Source organism: Manis javanica, chromosome 1 (genome assembly GCF_040802235.1).
Source record: "Manis javanica isolate MJ-LG chromosome 1, MJ_LKY, whole genome shotgun sequence".
In the NCBI taxonomy this organism is placed as follows: Eukaryota; Metazoa; Chordata; class Mammalia; order Pholidota; family Manidae; genus Manis; species Manis javanica.
Genome location: NC_133156.1, coordinates 35,455,026 through 35,476,510, shown reverse-complemented (window position 1 = coordinate 35,476,510; position 21,485 = coordinate 35,455,026). Strand labels below are relative to the sequence as shown.

At 42.6% G+C, this 21,485-nt stretch overlaps 1 protein-coding gene across 7 annotated transcripts in view; it reads right to left on the bottom strand.

The window, feature by feature from the left end:
- Positions 1 to 18,392: 18,392 nt before the first annotated feature.
- The window catches only part of GRIA1 (glutamate ionotropic receptor AMPA type subunit 1), a 280,959-nt gene continuing 277,866 nt past the window's right edge, over positions 18,393 to 21,485 (bottom strand). For 4 of the 7 annotated variants that reach the window (XM_073231154.1, XM_073231152.1, XM_073231118.1 and 1 more), the window contains one exon: positions 18,393 to 20,371. In XM_073231154.1, the coding sequence (XP_073087255.1) occupies positions 20,171 to 20,371 (201 nt within the window). In that variant the 3' untranslated portion in view covers positions 18,393 to 20,170. The remainder of the gene's footprint in view (positions 20,372 to 21,485) is intronic. The other 3 variants (XM_073231156.1, XM_073231125.1, XM_073231136.1) reach the window with 3 other exon arrangements.

Here is a 21,485-nt window from a genome sequence, read left to right as displayed (position 1 = left end):
TGTCTTTTGGATGGTAGCCATCCTTACTGGTGTGAGGTGATACCTCATTGTGGTTTAAATTTGCATTTCTCTGATAATTAGCGATGTGGAGCATCTTTTCATGTGTCTGTTGGCCATCTGTATTTCCTTTTTGGAGAACTGTCTGTTCAGTTCTTCTGCCCATTTTTTAATTGGATTATTTGTTTTTTGTTTGTTGAGGTGTGTGAGCTCTTTATATATTTTGGACATCAAGCCTTTATCGGATCTGTCATTTACAAATATATTCTCCCATACTGTAAGGTACCTTTTTGTTCTACTGATGGTGTCTTTTGCTGTACAGAAGCTTTTCAGCTTAATATAGTCCCACCTGTTCATTTTTGCCATTGTTTTCCTTGCCCAGGGAGATATGTTCCAGAAGAGGTCACTCATGTTTATGTCTTAAGAGGTTTTTGCCTATGTTTTTTTCTAAGAGTTTTATGGTTTCATGACTTACATTCAGGTCTTTGATCTATTTTGAATTTACTTTTCTGTATGGGATTAGACAATGGTCCAGTTTCATTCTCCTACATGTAGCTGTCCAGTTTTGCCAGCACTATCTGTTGAAGAGACTGTCATTTTGCCATTGTATGTCCATGGCTCCTTTATCAAATATTAATTGACCATATTTGTTTGGGTTAATGTCTGGAGTCTAGAATCTGTTCCACTGGTTTGTGGCTCTGTTCTTGTGCCAATACCAAATTGTCTTGATTACTATGGCTTTGTAGTAGAGCTTGAAGTTGGGGAGTGAGACCCTCCCCCCGCCACTTTATTCTGCTTTCTCGGGATTGCTTTGGCTATTCAGGGTCTTTGGTATTTCCATATGAATTTTTGAACTATTCCAGTTTGTTGAAGAATGTTGCTGGTAATTTGATAGGGATTGTATATTGCTTAGGGCAGGATGGCCATTTTGACAATATTAATTCTTCCTAGCCATGAGCATGGGATGAGTTTCCATTTGTTAGTGTCCCCTTTAATTTCTCTTAAGAGTGACTTGTAGTTTTCAGGGTATAGGTCTTTCACTTCTTTGGTTAGGTTTATTCCTAGGTATTTTATTCTTTTTGATGCAATTGTGAATGGAGTTGTTTTCCTGATTTCTCTTTCTATTGGTTCATTGTTAGTGTATAGGAAAGCCACAGATTTCTGTGTGTTAATTTTGTATCCTGCATCTTATGCTGTATTCCGATATCAGTTCTAGTACTTTTGGAGTGGAGTCTTTAGGGTTTTTTATGTACAATATCATGTCATCTGCAAATAGTGACAGTTTAACTTCTTCTTCACCAATCTGGATTCCTTGTATTTCTTTGTTTTTTCTGATTGTCATGGCTAGGACCTCCAGTACTATGTTAAATAACAGTGGGGAGAGTGGGCATCCCTGTCTTGTTCCTGAGCTCAGAGGAAAAGCTTTCAGCTTCTCACTGTTCAGTATAATGTTGGCTGTGGGCTTATCATATATGGCCTTTATTATGTTGAGGTACTTGCCCTCTATACCCATTTTGCTGAGAGTTTTTATCATGAATGGATGTTGAATTTTGTCAAATGCTTTTTCAGCATCTATGGAGATGATCATGTGGTTTTTGTCTTTCTTTTTGTTGATGTGGTGGATGATGTTGATGGATTTTTGAATGTTGTACCATCCTTGCATCCCTGGGATGAATCCCACTTGGTCATGGTATATGATCCTTTTGATATATTTTTGAATTCGGTTTGCTAATATTTTGTTGAGTATTTTTGCATCTACATTCATCAGGGATATTGGTCTGTAATTTCCTTTTTTGGTGGGGTCTTTGTCTGGTTTTGGTATTAGGGTGATGTTGGCGTCATAGAATGACTTTGGGAGTATTCCCTCCTCTTTTTTTTTTTGAAAACTTTTAGGAGAATGGGTATTATGTCTTCTCTGTCTGTCTGATAAAATTCCGAGGTAAATTCGTCCGGCCCAGGGGTTTTGTTCTTGGGTTGTTTTTTTTATTACCGTTTCAATTTCTTTGCTCGTAATTGGTTTGTTTAACTTTTGTGTTTCTTCCTTGGTCAGTCTTGGGAGGTTGTATTTTTCTAGGAAGTTTTCCATTTCTTCTAGGTTTTCCAGCTTGTTGGCATATAGGTTTTCATAGTAGTCTTTAATAATTCTTTGTATTTCTGTGGGGTCTGTCGTGATTTTTCCATTCTCATTTCTGATTCTGTTGATTTGTGTTGATTCTCTTTCTCTTAATAAGTTTGGCTAGAGGCTTATCTATTTTGTTTATTTTCTCAAAGAACCAGCTCTTGGTTTCATTGATTTTTGCTATTGTTTTATTCTTCTCAATTTCGTTTATTTCTTCTCTGATCTTTATTATGTCCCTCCTTCTGCTGACTTTAGGCCTCATTTGTTCTTCTTTTTCCAGTTTTGATAATTGTGATGTTAGACTATTCATTTGGGATTGTTCTTCCTTCTTCAAGTGTGCCTGGATTGCTATATACTTTCCTCTTAAGACTGCGTTTGCTGTGTCCCGCAGAAGTTGGGGCTTTGTGTTGTTGTTGTCATTTGTTTCCATATATTCCTTGGTCTCTATTTTAATTTGTTTATTGATCCATTGATTATTTAGGAGCATGTTGTTAAGCCTCCATGTGTTTTTGAGCCTTTTTGTTTTCTTTGTAGAATTTATTTCTAGTTTTATACCTTTGTGGTCTGACAAGTTGGTTGGTAGAATTTCAATATTTTGGAATTTACTGAGGCTCTTTTTGTGGGCTAGTATGTGGTCTAGTTTGGAGAATGTTCCATGTGCACTTGAGAGGAATGTATATCCTGTTGCTTTTGGATGTAGAGTTCTATAGATGTCTATTAGGTCCATCTGTTCTACTGTGTTGTTCAGTGCTTCTGTGTCCTTACTTATTTTCTGCCCGGTGGATCCATCCTTTGAGGTGAGTGGCATGTTGAAGTCTCCTAAAATGAATGCATTGCAGTCTATTTCCCTCTTTAGTTCTGTTAGTATTTGTTTCACATATGCTGGTGCTCCTTTGTTGGGTGTATATATATTTAGAATGGTTATATCCTCTTGTTGGACTGAGCCCTTTATCATTATGTAGTGTCCTTCTTTATCTCTTGTTACTTTCTTTGTTTTGAAGTCTATTTTGTCTGATATTAGTACTGCAACCCCTGCATTCTTCTCACTGTTGTTTGCCTGAAATATGTTTTTCCATCCTTTGACTTTTAGTCTGTGCATGTCTTTGGGTTTGAGGTGAGTTTCTTGTAAGCAGCATATAGATGGGTCTTGCTTTTTTATCCATTCTATTACTCTGTGTCTTTTGATTGGTGCATTAAGTCCATTTACATTTAGGGTGACTATTGAGAGATATGTAGTTACTGCCATTGTAGGCTTTAGATTCGTTGTTACCAAAGGTTCAAGGTTAGTGTCTTTAGTATCTTACTGCCTAACTTAGCTTGCTTATTGAGCTCTTATATACACTGTCTAGAGATTATTTTCTTCTCTCCCTTCTTATTCCTCCTCCTCCATTCTTCATATGTTGGGTGTTTTTGTCTGTGCTCTTTTTAGGAGTGCTCCCATCTAGAGCAGTCCCTGTAAGATGCCCTGTAGAGGTGGTTTGTGGGAGGCAAATTCACTCAGCTTTTGCTTGTCTGGGAATTGTTTAATCCTGCCATCATATTTAAACGATAATCGTGCTAGATACAGTATCCTTGGTTCAAGGCCCTTCTGTTTCATTGCATTAAATTCTCTTTTCAATGCATGCCATTCTCTTTTGGCCTGTAAAGTTCTGTTGTGAAGTCTGATGATAGCCTGATGGGTTTTCCTTTATAGGTGACCTTTTCCTCTCTAGCTGCCTTTAAAACTCTTTCCTTGTCCTTGATGTTTGCCATTTTAATTATTATGTTGTCCTCCTTGAATCCTTTCTGTTGGGAGTTCTGTGTATTTCCGTCGTCTGTTCAATTATTTCCTACCCCAGTTTGGAGAAGTTTTCAGCAATTATTTCTTCAAAGACACTTTCTATCCCCTTTTCTCTCTTTTCTTCTTCTGGTACCTCTATAATATGCATATTGTTCCTTTCGGATTGGTCAAGCAGTTCTATTAATATTGTTTCATTCCTGGAGATCCTTTTATCTCTCTTTATGTCAGCCTCTATGTGTTCCTGCTCTCTGGTTTCTATTTCATCAATGGCCTCTTGCATCCTATCCATTCTGCTCATAAATCCTTCCAGAGTTTGTTTCACTTCTGTAATCTCTTTCCGGGCATCTGTAATCTCCCTCCCGACTTCATCCCTTAGCTCTTGTATATTTCTCTGCATCTCTGTCAGCATGTTTATGATTTTTATTTTGAATTCTTTGTCAGGAAGACTGGTTAGGTCTGTCTCCTTTTCTGGTGTTGTCTCTGTGATCTTTGCCTGTAATTTTGCCTTTTCATGGTTACAGAGATAGTTTGCAGAGCTGGCACGAGTGATGGCTGGAAGAACTTTCCTTCTTGTTGGTTTGTGGCCTTCCTCTCCTGGGAGAACAGCAACCTCTAGTGGCTTGTGCTGGGCAGCTGTGCGCAGACAGGGCTTCTGATTCCTGCCAGGCTTCTATGGAGTTTATCTTCGCTGTGGCTGTGTGCGTGGCTTGCTTCGGACTCCTGCTCTGATATGGTGGAGCCGCGTTGGAGGGGGATTGGCTGGGAGGCTATTTATCTCCATGAGGGACCTCCGTGCTCCCTGCTGCCCAGGGGGTTAGAGTGCCCAGAGATCCCCAGATTACCTGCCACTGGACTAAGTGTCCCGGGATGCTTCCGTCTGGTTTCGGGGTCCCTGTCCCTTTAAGACTTCCAAAAAGCACTCGCAAAAAAGGAAAAAAAAATTAAATAAATAATTAAAAATAAAAAACCGCTTGCTTTTCTTTGTCCGCAGGTGCTGGCCTCAGGGATCCACTCACAGGTCTTGCTGTCCTGTTTCCTTAGTATCCAGGACCCCCCACATGCACTGTGTCTGCGCTCTGGTGCGGATGGCCGGGGCTGGGTGTTCAGCAGTCCTGGGGTCCCTCTGCCTCCTGGCTCTGACTCCTCTCCTCCCGCCGGGAGCTGGGGGGAGGGGCGCTTGGGTCCCTCTGGGCTGGGGCTTGTATCTTACCCCCTTCGCGAGGTGCTGGGTTCTCGCAGTTGTGGATGTGGTCTGGATGTTGTCCTGTGTCCTCTGGTCTCTATTCTAGGAAGAGTTGTCTTTGTTATATTTTCATAAATGTATGTGGTTTTGGGAGGAGATTTCTGCTGCTCTACTCATGCTGCCATCTTGGCTCCACCCCCTAGAAATAATATCTTTTTGAAAATAAAAACAACAGCAGTCTAGGATGGTAAATCCTTTGATTGGACTATATAGGTGTTCTGGACTTTATTCTGAGCTTTATTACAAAGTTGCTCCTTTTGGTTTTGATTCTAAACACAGATTATTTACACCATTTGGGGACTTGCTGCTAACTTCCTTGATGCCAAGCTGAGTGGCCCAGGAGGAGACAGAATAGTTCCAGCACCCAGAACTCCACTATCCCTATACCTGGTAGTGTCTACCTGTGGGGGTGCTCTCATATGCAGAGCAGTTACTGTAATCGGTGCAAACTGCCCCAGTTGTCACAGGATGGCAGAGTTCCCTCCTTCCTTTCTTCTCTTAATTCCCCTTAAGGATCTTGGGCCTTGGAAACCCATGTCTGGGGAGGATATAGGAGTTCTAGACTCTACCACCAAGATGCTCTGTGACATTGGACAAGTCCTGTTACTTCTGTATGACTCACTTCCTTATTTGCAAAATAGGGATTTTGAAAAAACAAGAGTTAAATAGTGTTTTTTGTTTTTTTTTTTTTGCATGGGAGCCAATCAAGGAAAAGTAAAATTATGAAAGTTTTTGGGAGACAGTTCTTTGTCTAATTCAAAATGAAAATGGCCTTTTGAGAACCAAAAGCTATGCTGAATGGAGCAGCTTACCTCCTGCTTTATCATCATAGGTAAATTGATGGTATCTGAGGTCTAGAGGGGGCTGGCATTGTGTTGAGCGCTTTACAGGGTGGACACCACTTAGTCACCCCTTCAAGGTAGGCATCAGGATCGCCATTTCACAGATGACAGAGCAGAGGCTCAGAGAGGTCAACCAACTGCCCGGTGTTATTCGGCTATTCGGATTTGAATAAGACACTATTCCCCAGTCTTAGCTGCCATGCCATCCTACTTTCTGCTCATTACCAAACATGAAGACCCTGTCTAGAGCTTGTGTTTTGTGATTGTGTGAACCCCTCCTCTTCAGAACTAACCCCCTCAGTGGCCTCAAAGAAGAGCTGGGGCTCAGCAAGGTGGAGGCCCAGCCTTTATACCTTTCCGATGACTGACTCCTGCTCCCTTAAAATAAAGATCTGGGTCACGTGCAGATGTGGGGCTTCCTCAGCACCCTGTGTCCTGGCTGAGTCCCAGCCAGTGAGGATGACAATGCCAGAGGTGCCACATGACCTCCTGCTTCCCTCCTGCTCTGTTTCCCTGGGGATAGAACCCTTTCTCAAAGTCCTCAACTTCCAGTGAATGAGCAGAACAGAGCCATGGCCTCGGACGCTGGACAACTTCTGAGACACCGTAGCCTCATGTTAGATGGTTAGGTTCTGGGATCCCCCAGACTTGGGTCCTAATTTACACTCTGCCCTTTATAATTTTCAATTTGGGGCAAGTTATTTTCCCTTGGTCTCAGTTTCCTCATTTCAATAAGAAGAAGTTTCTTTACAAGATAGGTTCTTGTGAGGATTAAGTGACATTATGATGAAAATGTTAATACTGTGTTTATTAAGTTTGAGCTTCTATCTTCTCATCTTGAAATGGGAAAGCTGGTGATATTGAGCTGTCTGGGGCTATCTTTGAGGTAAAATGATGAGCTGGAGAGTTACTAGAATGCAGGGGAGGAACACAAACCATGGAAGTAATAGTAACTCTAATGCTCCCTTACAACCAGTGATGTGCACTGCAATTTATAAGCTGCACACGTGCACACACATATACATACATGTATACACACATTCATATGTAGCCTTAGTTGAGCCTTGACATGACCCTGGAGAGTGAGGACACCATATCACATAATGTATTAATGAGACTGTGGGGATGTTTATTTTGAGGGGTACAGGATGGTTGCTGGTGAGAATTTCCTTCAGATCTCTAGGAAGAGGGGGGACCTTTGGAGGGCAGACCAAGAACCAGTGCCTAAGGATATGTCTCCAGTTCATAGCCTGCATTTTTCAAGTATGAGCAGGCTAAGTATGAGTACAGTTACCTGGAGGAGGTGGTGAGTATCCATGTTCCTGGAAGAATGCCAGCAGGGGGCACGTGTTAGATGGTGACCATCCTGTCCAGCCCTCTGGCTGAATTGTGTGAGTCCAGGATTCTGTGAAACTGCACATGACTAACTCAACAGGTAGAAAATCCTGAGCCCTGGATGTCTGCAGTCTCTCTTTACCTTTTCCTCCCTGGCACAGGCATGGCTGCACCTTCATCAGATTAGATTAGAACAGCAGGAGCATCATTTCTGTGGAGTTGGGGCAGTGAGTCTGCTCTGCCTGCTTTTTGAGAATCCCCTTCTTCTGACTTGAATTCTACATAGGCTTTTTGCCGCTGTTGGTCCTGCTGCACTGGACTGGGAGAGGGATGGGCAGAGATGGCGTATGTGCTAGAGGCAGAGGGCAGTGGGAAGTTGGGCTCTGGCCGAAGGTCAGCCAGTGGGACTGGGGCAAGTGGTAGGATGGAGGAGAAAAGGACACATGGAGTGGCACCTGCAGGTGGGCTGACTGGCCTCAGTGGGGGCGGGAAATGCCAAGTTGAAAGGAAGATGCATTGTTGACACCTGTCTCTGAGTCTGTAGGAGCAAGAGTTTCTGCAGATTTTTGACCATTTAATGAGTCTCGGTTTTCTGTGGCAAGGAGGCAGATGGAGTCGCACATAGGGAATCTGAAAGCAGATATAGTCCTTGAATTGAGCCACCCATTATCAATTCATTAATTTATGGAGTACTGAATGTATAGTAGACTTGGTGAGATAGTGAAGCGGGAAGACTTCTGGACTGTAGTTACAAGTCCTGTGTTGGCCTTGGGCAGCCTATTATATCCCTCTGAGCCACTGTTTCCTTTTCTGTGAAGTGGCGGGGATGCCGTGCCTGCCCTGTGTCTCATAGGGTTACTGTGAGGCTAGAATGAGACCACGTGTGTGGAGACCATTTTGCCAAAGGCCTGGCAGCAACCCTTTCTTTAGTGGGCATGGGAGAAAAGAGAGGATGATAAGTAACTGATTGTCTTTGTAAATCCACATCTCTGAAAATGAGTTCATTTACAGGGGATTTTGATGAAGATTCAGCATCTATCCTTCTGCCAGGCTGGGATAAAGGGAAATGTGGAGACATATGGTTCTGGAACGCAAACCTGGCTCCACCACTGGTAGGTCTGTGTGACAAGTGGTTTAACCTCTCTGAGCATCACAAGTGAAAACAAAGATAATGCCTGCCTCTTAGACTCCTTTTGGGTATTGAAAAGAAAGGGTCTATATGTAATGTCATCAGGCACAGGAACCGGTTTACAGAAAGTTATCTATACCTGACTGATACCTTTTGGTGCCACAGAAGTTGAACTACCTGACAGTCTTCTGATCAATTTTCCTTAAGTGTTTTTCATCCTTATATAGAGGATGGGGTACATACTATTGGGGAAAACAGCACCCCCATCTCTGTTTGTATGGCCCACAGAGAATGCAAAACCCTCTTGCTTAATTCCTTAGAAGTCTTTCATTGTAACCATCTGGAGGGCTCTCCATTAGACAGTCTGGAAAGCAGAATTTTTCCGTGTACCTAAATTTGTAGTAAAGGCAACAAAAATGCCTGTCCTGACATACCCCTTTTAGTTGGGCTCTGCCTGCAAAACATTTTGGTTTTCTTCTTTTGTCTCTTTTGTTGGTAGGCTAGCCCTTAGCCAGTTGCATCCTTAAGTTAGCTAATACATGCTTTCACCTTTTCCCTCCACGTAAGGGGTATCTCATGACCAGCAACTGTCTGGGGTTCTTGTTTGATAGGGTTCCAAGATCTTGAGGCAGGAAGTTCATATTCCAGTCTCAGCTCACCTTCTTTTGCTTCTGTGGCTTTTAGGCAAGTCTCTTGATCTTTCTAAGTCTTAAGGTTTCAATTTATAAAGAGAGAAGAATAATCTCTGTCCACCATTTGGGACATTGCTGTGGATCAAGACAGGTAACAGTTAACGAAAAAGCTTTGCGACTGCTGAATTCTTTGGCAATGTGAAAGATTATTATTTCAGAGCACCCATTACTCTAAATAAAAGAAATAAATATAGTGAGTGGAATTTTCTGAACAAGCCGGTAGGGTGGGAATAGATTTTTCAGGGACGTCTGAACGCGTTAGACTGATTCTTGGTCCTGCTGGCCTGTGTATCAGTGCCATTTGCCTCTCTCATGTCTCTCTTTACATTCACTCATTTATCTATGCAACCTCTCTCAAGTCCTCATGAGATTTATGCACTTAGTGTGTTTCTTTCCATCAAAGGCAACACATTTAAGGCAAACTTGATAGCCAACTGCAGGTGTCCAATGTCTGCTACAGAACAGAAATAAGCATCAGGAATATAAGCTCCCCTTCTCTCCCTGAAATGATTCAAAGTGGGAGAGAGAGAAGAGAGACATCTCTTGGTAATATACTCTTATCCAAAGGATGAAGAAAATAAAATTTTGTAGATAGAAGGGAACCCCTTTGAGGTCTTACTTAATCACTTCCTTAACACCAGGATCTCTTTTAGAGAACTCAAGGTTATTATTGAGTTAACAATATTATCAGGAGGTTATCAGGAGACAGGTTATCAGGAGAACATTCTTTTCCCTGACAGCAGAAGAGAAAACAGAGGCTGACAGAAGTCAGGATGGCGATTGGTGTCTTAATACCTGCAAATGGGTATGGACAGAGCAATTGAATTCCACCAAACCAGTCTGAAACCAGTTTGTAGCCATAGAAACAACTGGTTAGAGCCCAATTGCTAACTTTCTTTTTTCTCAGTTTGTTATTATATGGTTCCTAGCTAGTCACTGATTGATGAATCAGAATTCTTTGGGTTGGTAGAGATGGAAATCTAACTCAAAGTAGCTTAGGCAAAAGAGGCAGTTGATTATCCCGGAGGTCCCGGGAGAGGAGGTCCCGGCCTCTGGAACTGGCCCAGGCACTCCAGAAGCATCAGGACTGTTTCTGTCCAACATGCATCTTGGCTTGTCTGAGATGGCTTTGTTCTCTCCTATTGCAAAAAGCACCTTTCTCTACATGATTCAGAAGATAGCCCTTGGATAATTCTAGCTTGGACTCAAAATATATAGCCCCCTTTCATTCAAATTCCAGATTTAAAATCATGGGGAAGGATTCTAATTGACCTGACTTGGGTCCCAAGATCATGTCTAGTCCAGTCATGTGGCCAGGGCAACAAAGGCCTGTAATTGCCTGGGCCCGGGGGTATTGGGAGGGTAGGGTACTCAGATTGGCAGTGCAACCAGACCACGTGATTATAGGATAGAGGAGCAGCTCCCCAAAGGAAGGGATGCCAGGTCGCCAAAGCTGGCAGATGTCTGCTACCAGCATTGCACTTACTTTTTTCTAAATGTTTTCCAATGGCTGAGAAGTTTTCATATGATTGCTAAATGGTTTCTAAGTGGTTCATTAAGCTGATTACTCAATCAAATTAACAACTTCTTTTTTTCCCTTCCTAAATGAGTTTGTGTGTGAAGACAGGAACTCTAGGTCATAACACATTTTCTTTTTTGAAAGAAAAAGCAAAATGATATTTTTTCCTGATCATGGTTACAAGCAAGATGAAGAAAAGTAAAATGAACTATTTCATTTGTCTAAGATATATATATATATATAATTAAGTTGTTTAAAAGAATTCTATTTTCTTTCTGGAATTGTTTAGATAACTGCTTAATCTTCTACTTTAAACTCCATGTACATCTAACCTCAGGCTTCTCTACTGAATAATGAATTTCTGCTTTCTCTTCATGACTACTTTATAGGTAGGCACATTAAAACAAGGGCCTCCTCTAACTGAAAAGTGACCTTTGCCTTCAGTAGCTTCTAATTATCCATTCTGAATTCTTTGCTTACCTCCCTGTGTTTCTACCCTACTTTCTTGGAGTCAAGCACTTATTTGCTTTTCCTGTCAAACCGGCTATCAAGAAAATACCTTTTAGTAAATATTTAAACCCAGTTTGGTTTTGTCAGATATTTTTGCCTACCAAGGGCATTTACAAAGAAACATAACTTTGTGCAATAAAAGACTTTGTCCTGGATAAGGAATTTTGGGAACACAGTAAACATCAAATAAATGTTTTTGGCTGGGGAAAAATGTTATCAGGATCCTCAAGTCCTACCATCTGGACATTTGCCTACTTTATTTAGATTTGAGATTAGTTTTGATTACAGTTTTCAGTTGCCTTAATCCAAAAAAACCTTCCGAGATCATGGACCAATTTATCTAGCTATACTTAACTAGCTCTATGGAGCTAGCAAAAAAGCCAAACATTGAGTTTTAGGGTTGTTTGAGTGCAGGAAGATCTCTTTGCTGCACGCAGAATCCCCTGGACTTTGAGCCAGGTGAGCTTGCTTCTGGCTGGACTTGGTTTAACCAGGAACTTTCACGACCCTGAGCAAGTCACTTACTCCTTAGGGCCTCAAGTTCACGTAGTTATAAAATATAGTTGAATGAAATGATGAATAAATGATTTCTAAGGTCCCTATCATATGAACTTTTCTGAGTCTTATTTATTTATGTAAAACATTTATCATTGGAAATGCAACTGTCTCTCCCCAAGGATATGTGAACATGAAATCAGACATTGTATGTAAAATGTCTACCACAGAGCAGATGTTCAACAAATAGCGGTGATAATGCTTATACCATTAATTATTGTACATAGTTCCTGTAACTTGGTGTCATGGCCTGATTTTGTGGGCTGCTTTTTCTTCCATTTTTGTTCACAGTAAGACCTTGGCAGTAGTCCACACACACACACACGCACACATGCACTCCTTACATACTTCCAGGCTCTCCTGCCATGTGATACATATAAGATACTATTGTCAACATGTCACATGGGTCTAAAAACCTACTTTCCTTCAAGAATTCAAGACAATGTTTTGCTACAGCAGGAATGAAGATATGTTGCGAAGCAGCTGTCTGTCATCTGTGCTCATGACATGACTAACGAATCCATGTAAGTTCCCTTTTATTGAGCATAGGTTGGGCCCAGAATCCTTGTCACACACAATATCTTTGGTGGCATGACACCTACTGATGCCCTAGAAGTTGTTTGTTCCTTCTCTGGTGACTTCTTGCATACTCAGGCAAGTGCCATCCACAAGTGGCAGGCCTGTCCCCTTCCAGTCATGTCCTTCTGGGGCTTTTTATTAGAAATTATTATGAGCATACATGGCTTCCTATGATCTGTTATGGCAAATACTGCTTTGGAGGAATTCTACAAATTCTAGGTGGTTGAAGTTCGACTTCTACCTCTGAGCCTCTTTGCTCTGGGTTAAAATTGGGATCTAATTCTGCCTCCCAGGCTTGCTGCCATTGAGAATTAATTGAGAGGAGTGGTGTCAAGTGACTAGCACAGTGGCTGGCACATAATAGATGCCTAAAATATATGTTTCTTGATAAACTTAATACCCAATACCTGAATTAATTCCTTCTTCAGCCCAAAATCTTCAATTCCCTATTTCATAAGGAAAATTGGCCATGAGGTGCCTGCTACAGAGGGTACTTGCCCTTTTCCAGCATAAATCTCTGCCTTCATGCCCTGCCTTGTTGTGTTTCCCCTTCTTTGAATGTCTTTTCTTCTATTTCTGTCTGTGTAATGCCTACAGACCCTCAAGGCAGCAGGCAAACATCATCACCTCCTTCCTTTATTTCTCCAGGCAGAAATGATCTCTGCCTCCTTCAGATCCCAAAGAACATTTCAGCTCTACCGCTGTCATTCATTAAGTCATAGAACAATGTTGAAGATCTATTATGTATTAGGCATTGTGCTGAGGCAGACAAGGTCCCTGGTCATGTGAATGCATATTTTAGATGGGAAGCAGCAGACAGTAAGCAAGTAAACAAGATATTATTAGGTGGTGATGAGTAATGTGAGAGTGAGTGACTTCAGAGCAGTCTGGAGAAGGAAGGGTGTTCTGGGGAGAAGACATTTTTAGCTAAGATGTGGATGATGAGCTAGCCTCTCTAGGACTGGGTGAGGTGGGTGTCAAGCCGAGGCAACAGCAGTTGCAAGGGCTCTGAGATGGAGCTAAGCATGGAATATATGAGGAAGAGGAAGCTGGGATAGCTGGGAAATAGCGATCAAGGTGGGCAGGAAATGTCATCGATTCAGAATCCCCTTTTTAAAGGCTTAACGCAAGGGGATGAGCAGCATGTGGAAGACTGGACCCAGGCACTTCACCTGTTTTCCATCTACCTTCGACCTTACACTTAATGGTGTTTATGTGTCTTATATTTCCTTCCTCTCATCTCTCCAAAGGCCGGGACTATCATTGATCTGTCTCCTTATTCCCATGACATCTACCTGTGGCCATGGCTGCTCATTACCTATGCTTGTTAGGAGGAAGAGTATATATTCTGGGATTAAAAATGAAGTTCCCCTGGCCTTCTCGGGGTGGGTAGGGTTCCCCTGTATGTCCCTTTACTGGTCTGGCCGCAGAGCGCCCGCTCCTGCCTGACCCCGGCTGCCACTAGCCTTGGCTTCTCTGGCTCTAGACGTGTGCTGGGGGCCAGACTTTGCTGACTGCAGTGGCCTTCCATAAACTCGGTTCCTCCCTTGCCCAAATGCATGTAAGTTCACCTTCTCTTGTGGTTCACCTGATGTAGCTCATGTCCTTGCCCTTCTCCTCGTCAGCCTTGTCCTGCCATCTCCCATGGCCCAGCATGCATGGACACTAATTGTGCAAGATAACTTCAGCCTCAACACTACTGATATTTTGGGGCTGGAGCATCTTCGTGGTGGGGGCAGCCCTGTGTGTTGTAGGATGTTTAGCGGCACCCTTGGGCTTCTACCCCCAGTTATGGCAATAAAAAATATCTCCAGACATTTCCAGATGTCCTGGGGATGGGGAGTGTGGGCACAAAATCACCTCTGGTTGAGAACCGCAGACAAGTCTATAACCAAGAGGTGTCTTAGAGATCAGTTAGGTTAATTCCCCTCCTCTCATTTCACAAATTAAATCACTGAGGCCCAGAGTAGGAAAATGTGTTTCCTAAGGTCACACAACAAATTGGCAGTGATGTAGGCAATAGACTTTTCAATCTTTTCGATCTCAGTCTGGTGTTTTTCTTGACCATGGTGATATCTCCTTAGAAGGTGGGTCAAGTGATGTGAAAAGGTAGTGCTTTTAGAGAGGCTGGGATTAGACTGGGTCAAGTCACTGACTGGCTGCATGATCTTTGCTCTGAACCTCTCTCAGCTTCCATGTCCTCTTATGCAAATGGCTGATAAATCCCCACCTGGAAGGATTATTTTGAAAACTAAATGAGATGTCTGTGAGGAGCTAGCATTTTATGGTAGGAATTAGTGCTGAGCAAATGCTGGATCCCCCCTCCCTTGTAGTGCTATAAAAATGGCATGCACAGTATCCAAGAGAAGTTAGAGCTGTCGCCAGCAGGACTGAGTGCCCTTGGAAGAGGAAGCGGGTAGGCAGTGCTTTCCAGTGGGCTATGCTAGAAATGCAGGTGATGGAATTTGGTGTGTGCAATGGAAACTGCCAAGTAGTTTTCCAGTTTGGAAAATAACTGGCTGTGTTGAAAGCTGACTCATTGGACAAAGTTGTTCTCCACCTCCCCTTTCCTAAGGAGGTACCTCTGATATTTATATCTTATCTCTAATATCCTGCATCTCTCTCTTCCCCCAGCAGAACATTATAGTATTACAAATACGCCTAAGGTGTAAAGGAAGTTTTAGTACCCAAGCTGAGGGCTGTGTCTTCTTCATCTCTTGTATCAGATGAATATAATGGCATTTCCTCCCTTGGGTCCCTGGAGATTTGACTGCTAGGAGGTTACCTGGGTTCTGGCATTAGGCTGGCCACTGACAATTAACCCTAATATAGTGCATTGCAATTTTTAAAGTTTTCAAAAGCACTTTCTTTGATCCCCAGGATGGCCTGACTGTAGTAGTTCTCATGGCTGCATGTTATAACCACCTGAGAGTTCAACACAAAGTAATAGAACAATGATAACTGTGTCTAGACTCAGACAAACTGCGTTTGGAATAGCATCTTGAGCATTGGTGATCTTGTTTAAAGCTGCTTAGGTGATTCCAATATATAGTCAGAGTCAAGAATCACTGCCTGTTGTGACACCAGACGTCCTATTTCTTTGATGAAGACAATGAGGCTCAGGGTAGTTAAGTTTTTTGTCCAAGGTTGTAAAGAAGGGAGGAAGAGAAGTCAGGTATTGTGAATCCTAATTTACCGACCTTTCTGCTACAGGACATTGCCTCTCTACTCATGAGGTGATCTACAAACTTTAATAAACCAAGAAAACTTATTTGAAATTTACAAAGTGCTCTATTAGGGCTATTTGTCAGTGGCCAGACTAACACTAGAACTCAAGTTACCCAATAGCAGTCAAATCTCCATGGTCCCAAGGAAGACCATTATATTCATGAAATGCCATTCTATTATTCTGATAAAGGAGAAGAAAGTAGCTTCTTATTCAAGAACCTGATAAAGTGGGATAGGAATGGACCTTCACTGACATTCTTTCCTAGAGGGACATTAGCATTTGGTAAGGAAGATATCTGTCATCTGGCCTCTTAATTAGCATAAATTGAGTTTTAACATTATTTCACTAAAAGATATACCCATTTCTGTAGGGCCTTGCTGATACCCTCTTAGTAGATACCAGGGTGTTGCTAATCAGATAACCTGAATAGGGCTGTAAAAGTTGCAAGATAAAGTAAGGAAAATTGGAGGATATGTATTTCAACTTTCACACCTGTGACATTTCCTCCATCGGGGTTTGTCCCCGACTCCAGGGGCAGTCTAATACTGCAGTGGGGATACTTTCACCATTAGGAACTCCTTTCTTTAGCTGAGCCTAAGTCCATTGCCTTGTCACTCCCAGAACTGATCCTGGTGTTGCCCACACAGAAAGCTAGTTCTGTTTGCCCAAGCCAGCCCTTAGGATCCTTCTGTAGCAGCTATCACAGGGGACCTATTTTTCAGTCCCCTTTCCAACCTGCTTGCCATTCCCTAGCCTGGATCTGTTTTAAAGGGGCTAAAAGCGACTTTCTCCTCTTTTCCCATTTTGCAAACCTGACACTAATCCTGTCTGAATCAGTGATCTCTCATGCCCCAGGAAGACAGGCTGGCTTTCCCAAAAGTGCAGCTGCTGTAGCTTTAACCATTCTGGTTTCAGTTACTTTAGCATGACGAGAAGGTAGAAAACAGCTTCCCTGTTATTTCCTAGCCATCATGCATCATGACCTGTTAATAGTGAGATGGGTAGACCCAGCTCAGATCTCAGCTGTATCATTTCAGGATTTCTTAAGTCTGGGTTCCTCATCTGTAAGGCCCTACCTTAGAGGGCATTTTATCATGATAATGAAGCTATGAAGTGCTCTTAACAGTAAGGGCTCAATACAGCTGAACACATTGTAATGTGTGCTCTTACAGCCGTTTTGATCATTATGCCAATGACCAGCGAGTAAGGTAACAGATCAGTTTTCGCCATGTGTTAGCTGCTAAGGGTTTCTTCACTTAGAGGTGCCCTGGTGCTGGAGGTGACTGCTGATGGGTCCAGGGACTGGCGCTCCACACAAGTCTGCTGGATTCTTCCCTTCCCCCAGCTCCTTTCCACCGTGGTAGTCACTGCCTGAAATGCCACTGTTAGAGCTTCATTCATTTATTTTAGAACTCTGCCCCCTGTTAATATGCAAAATCCCTTGGGATAGAAAACACTTGAAGCTGTTCTTAATCATCCACATCTAAGTGTCAACAAATGTTTGATCCTTTACAGAAAGCCCATCTTGCTGAGTGAAATAAAAATTTTCAGGCAAGAATGATGGTCATATGGTCTGAGGACCAAGATATCTATTTGGAAGCCCAGTCTAGAACTGGTTTTGGCTGTGACACTGTGCACATCACAGATGCACCTGGATTCACTTGGGGGGATGTCTGTAAGACACTCCCTGTGAGCTGCCCAGGTCCCTAGAGGTAGTGTGACCAGCACAAGTCAAACCGTGCTCCTCATGCAATTAAACCGTGGCCCTTGAGAGCCAATGCCTTCTGTATTTTTTTCTTTTGGTTATTCTATTTGGATGATTAACTTACAATGATCTAGTTAATCTGAAATGGCTTGAGAGCTGTGTGCAAGTCTGGAATGGTGGTTACCATTATAAATGTACTGGACTTAGGCACAGCAAGAAGGAAATAACATAACACCTAGAGCTCCGGCTTCAGAAATGACACAAAAATGGAATGGACAAATATGAAAACTAGATAATGGATCCACAGTGATTTAATTCTTGGTGATATTTTCATATTATGCAAATACCAAAAGAAAAAAAACCTGGCTATTTGAAAGAAAAACAGGAACCAAAAAAATATTTAGTGTTTGATCAAGCAAAAATCCTTTCACACATCTGCCAAGAGAGTTAAAACAAATATAGATGTTAAATAAAAGGCCCAGGTACCAAAGAGCAAAATTTAATGAAAGCCAGAACTGTTAAATATGGATTCCTGTTGAGAAAAATGTCAATCTCTCTCAGTTTTCCCATTGCTCTATTTTTAAGAAAAGTGTAGTAAAAATACATAATACAAGTTAACTTTTTTCTTGCTTTAGTTTTCCCTGTCACCCCTCCATTGATGAAAAGCATCTTCCACTGGAGTCTTGGACCCCCAAATAACATAAACCCTCATTTCTAGCATAGATGGTCTCTCCCTATCAGATCGTGTTACTGGTGAGCTCAGTAGCTGGAGAGGCATCTCACCAGGCCAAAGGCAAAAGGTCTTTGAAACATGTTGATGGTAGAGGGTTATTTCTAACTCCTCTGAAATGCAGACTGCCTAATGGTGGTCATTAGGAGGATTCTGCACTGGTAGGCTAAGGGCTGAGAAAAGTCTGCAACAAGGGCAGCGGGTGGGGAGGAGATCAGCTGGCAGTAGTGAAAAGTGAAAATCCGTCTTGATGGTCCTATTTCACATACCATGCCCACACTGACATGTGAGAGGCTGAACAACAGTTGGGTTAAAAGAGCTAAGAGTTTGATTTGAGGATGGTTCTTTGCTATGGCTGATGAAAGGAGAATGGAAAAAAACAGAGATGGTGGGTGTCCACTGAGAGAATCCACAGATGAAGCCAATCATGCTGTACCTACTTGTAGGTAGGCTCCCAAACCTTTAGTTTGTCACTTGCTAATGATAACCCTAGCAGAGAAGACTGGATAGAAGTAGGGGGTGAGAGAATAAGCCAGAACATGGTTATCAATAAAAGCTAATGACACATGGCACATACTGGATCATGCACCTAGGAGAGTGGCTGCTGGACAGCTAGAAGCCAATTGCACCAAGAATGAGAGTTGGTATCTCCAAGAAAGCTATGTGCCAGGAACCCCCCACCCCCAACCAAAGTTGCAGTCATGCTGGGCTTCTCTCCGTGAACCCTGTCACTTCTCCAATCTTGCTTTAGTTCAGCACTGTAGTTGCAATCATGGGTATATTAACTCTAGTCATTAGGACAAAATCTTCATTCTGTTTTAGCCAGGGAGAGGATCAGCCTCCTTGGGTTGCAAGTTGGGCTCAGGGATCTGAAGGTTCCTCAATGTCATTATCAACTTAATCTCCCTATCCTCCTTCAAATAAGTGAGCCTCCAGCATTTTACTTTGTAAAGACGACTGAACATTATCTGGCCATGTGCTAAAACAACACTTTTGTATGGACATAAAAACCCAAGTATTCCAGGTCAGCAAAACTGTAAGCTTCACATTTGGTCTCTCAGTCCTAGGACAGGGTACACCAAGGAAGGTTCTATTGCTCCGTGGGCTTTGCCGAAGCTTACTCTTCTAAAATTCTCCCATCACCTTTCTTTTGTACTTAGCTTGCATAGCATTTCCCCCCATTTCAGAGGCTCTGAAGAGAGTCTACTCCACAATGGGGTTCCTGCTCAGATGTCAAGCAAATGATGAGTGAGAATCATGGTCCCTGGCTGTCAGCTATTCCCAAGGCTCTACTTGGTTCAGGAGGCCAATAGTCCTTCAGCCACTGGAGTACCTTTGGGCTTGAGGGTAGTGAAAGGCCATAATTCCGAGGGCTGAGGGTGACTCTGTAAAGAAACATGCCATTCCACCTAAGGCCTAAAGGTTGGCTGTTACACATCAAGGAAGCTTTATCTGAGCCTCCAGCAATAACTTTACGTGTCCTCTGGATGCACACCTGCCTTTGCCCTCTCCACCACCCTCTGAGCTGCTTCTCATACATGCTCTTAACTAAATTAGTGCCTAGGCAGTGCCCTGTCCGGTGCAGGCAGTCCACTCCAACAAGTGTCCATCCTCATCCATGGCTTGGGGCAGAGGAGCAGAGGGTGACTTGGAGAGCTCCTGTGGCGGATTAGGTCGAAGGTTACCTTTTCCCTGTTGCTTGCTTGTAGGTGGAACAAATCTTGAATCTCCAATCTGAAAACTAAAGAGGGATGGGTAGGAAGTTGGGGATAAGGAGTAAGTAAGGAAAAGGAAGGGGCCTAACAGAACTTGCAAACCATGGATATTAGTAAGAAAAAAATATTGCACACACTAAGACATGTTAACCGAATTGAAAGAAAACAGTACAGTTTTCTCGTTAGTGTTCTAGTGACTCCATTTTCAGAGACACAGGTTCTATTAGACAGGGTTATTTCCCCTTATTGCAGTACAGTGTTATTTGTCATCCTCACTTAGCAAACAGAGAAAGGTGAAAGAGCATCAGGAAGGGAAAAGGGGCAGCAAAGTAGTTTCTTGATTCTCTCAGAAAATCTGTTGAATCCTCCTCCTCGTGGTCATGGTGGTTGGTGGCGGCTGCGTTTCAATGTTGTTGTTTTTGGCACTGAAGGGTTTGGGATGGAACTGGGGAGCCTGAACATGCTCCCCAAGGGGGCTCCGTCTGCTGCAGTTATAATCCTGTGGCTCCCAAGGGCATCCCTGAACTGTGGCTCATGCAGGGAATCGATTGCATGGACTTGGAGAAGTCATGGCTGACCACCCGGCCGTTCTCTCCACTACCGCCACCACTGGCTCCTGCCCCACTGTTTCGGGGGAGTGTCGATGTCCGTATGGCTTCGTTGATGGATTGCTGTGGGATCAAACAGAAACCCTTTTCAGGAGGACCAGGGGGTTCTTCCCCGGGTCCTTGGCAATGATTGGCAAGGAGAATGAGTCAATGCTGGACTTGAAATGTTACCCCAACCCTCCTCCCTATCTAACTCCTTTCCTTCTGTTTAGTGCTAATCTGGACTTCCCTTGAACTCACAGAATGGTTGCACAGCTTTGGACAAGTCTGATCCCTTCTTTGGGCCTCATGTTCTCTCTGTTTGGTGAGGTGTGCTGGATAGAAAGGATCTCTAAGATCCTTTCTGGTTCTTATATTCTGTGATTTCTAAAGGTGGACTACTTCCATGTTAGTATTGATAATAAATGTAGCAACATTACCAAGTGAAAAAGCTCTGAAATGGAGTTTAGGAAAGTCAGGTTTTAGTTTTGGTTCTGATCACAATTAGTTATATGACCATATACGTATCTCCTTATCTTTCTAGACCTTTTAAATCTCCATGTTTGTAAAATGTGATTGTCTATGCACCCACAGACTTTCATTGGCAAGAATGGTGCTACTGCATGAAAAATGACTTGAAATGTTAAAAAAAAAATTGAAGGTGTGTTACTGTTGGCTAAAATTTAAAACTACCTCCAATTTACTTTGTGAAAAATGCGATCTGACCTCTAGCAGCATGTGTTGAGGGAATATAGGACTTATTTGAATAATACAATAGGCAAAATGTAATGTGCTAAAGAAAATCAGAATGGATCCCAAAGATCATTATCTGCATGTCAGCTGCTTCCCATCAGCACATACAACCTGCACTTCTAGATGGGCACATCAGATCAGTGGTACCAAGCTTGTGATTTCTAGATGTGAAAAGTATGCTAATGATCATCCCAAGACCAGATGAGTTAGATGGAGTATTCAGGATCACAGTCTGGAATTAGAATCATATCCTGAGTTCTATTTTGAGTTCCTTTGGAGAAAGAAAGCTCATGACATGGAATCCAAACTCTTTATCTCTTTCTGCCACTTCTGATTTCCTTTCAGAGATACTCATAGAACTTCTGTTTTCTTCATAGGAATTAACATAAAGGAGAAAAATTGTCAGTGAGTTGAGAGGTTTCTTTCTCTAAGACCAACCCTGTCTTTCAAGGCTCCTTTCTGCTGT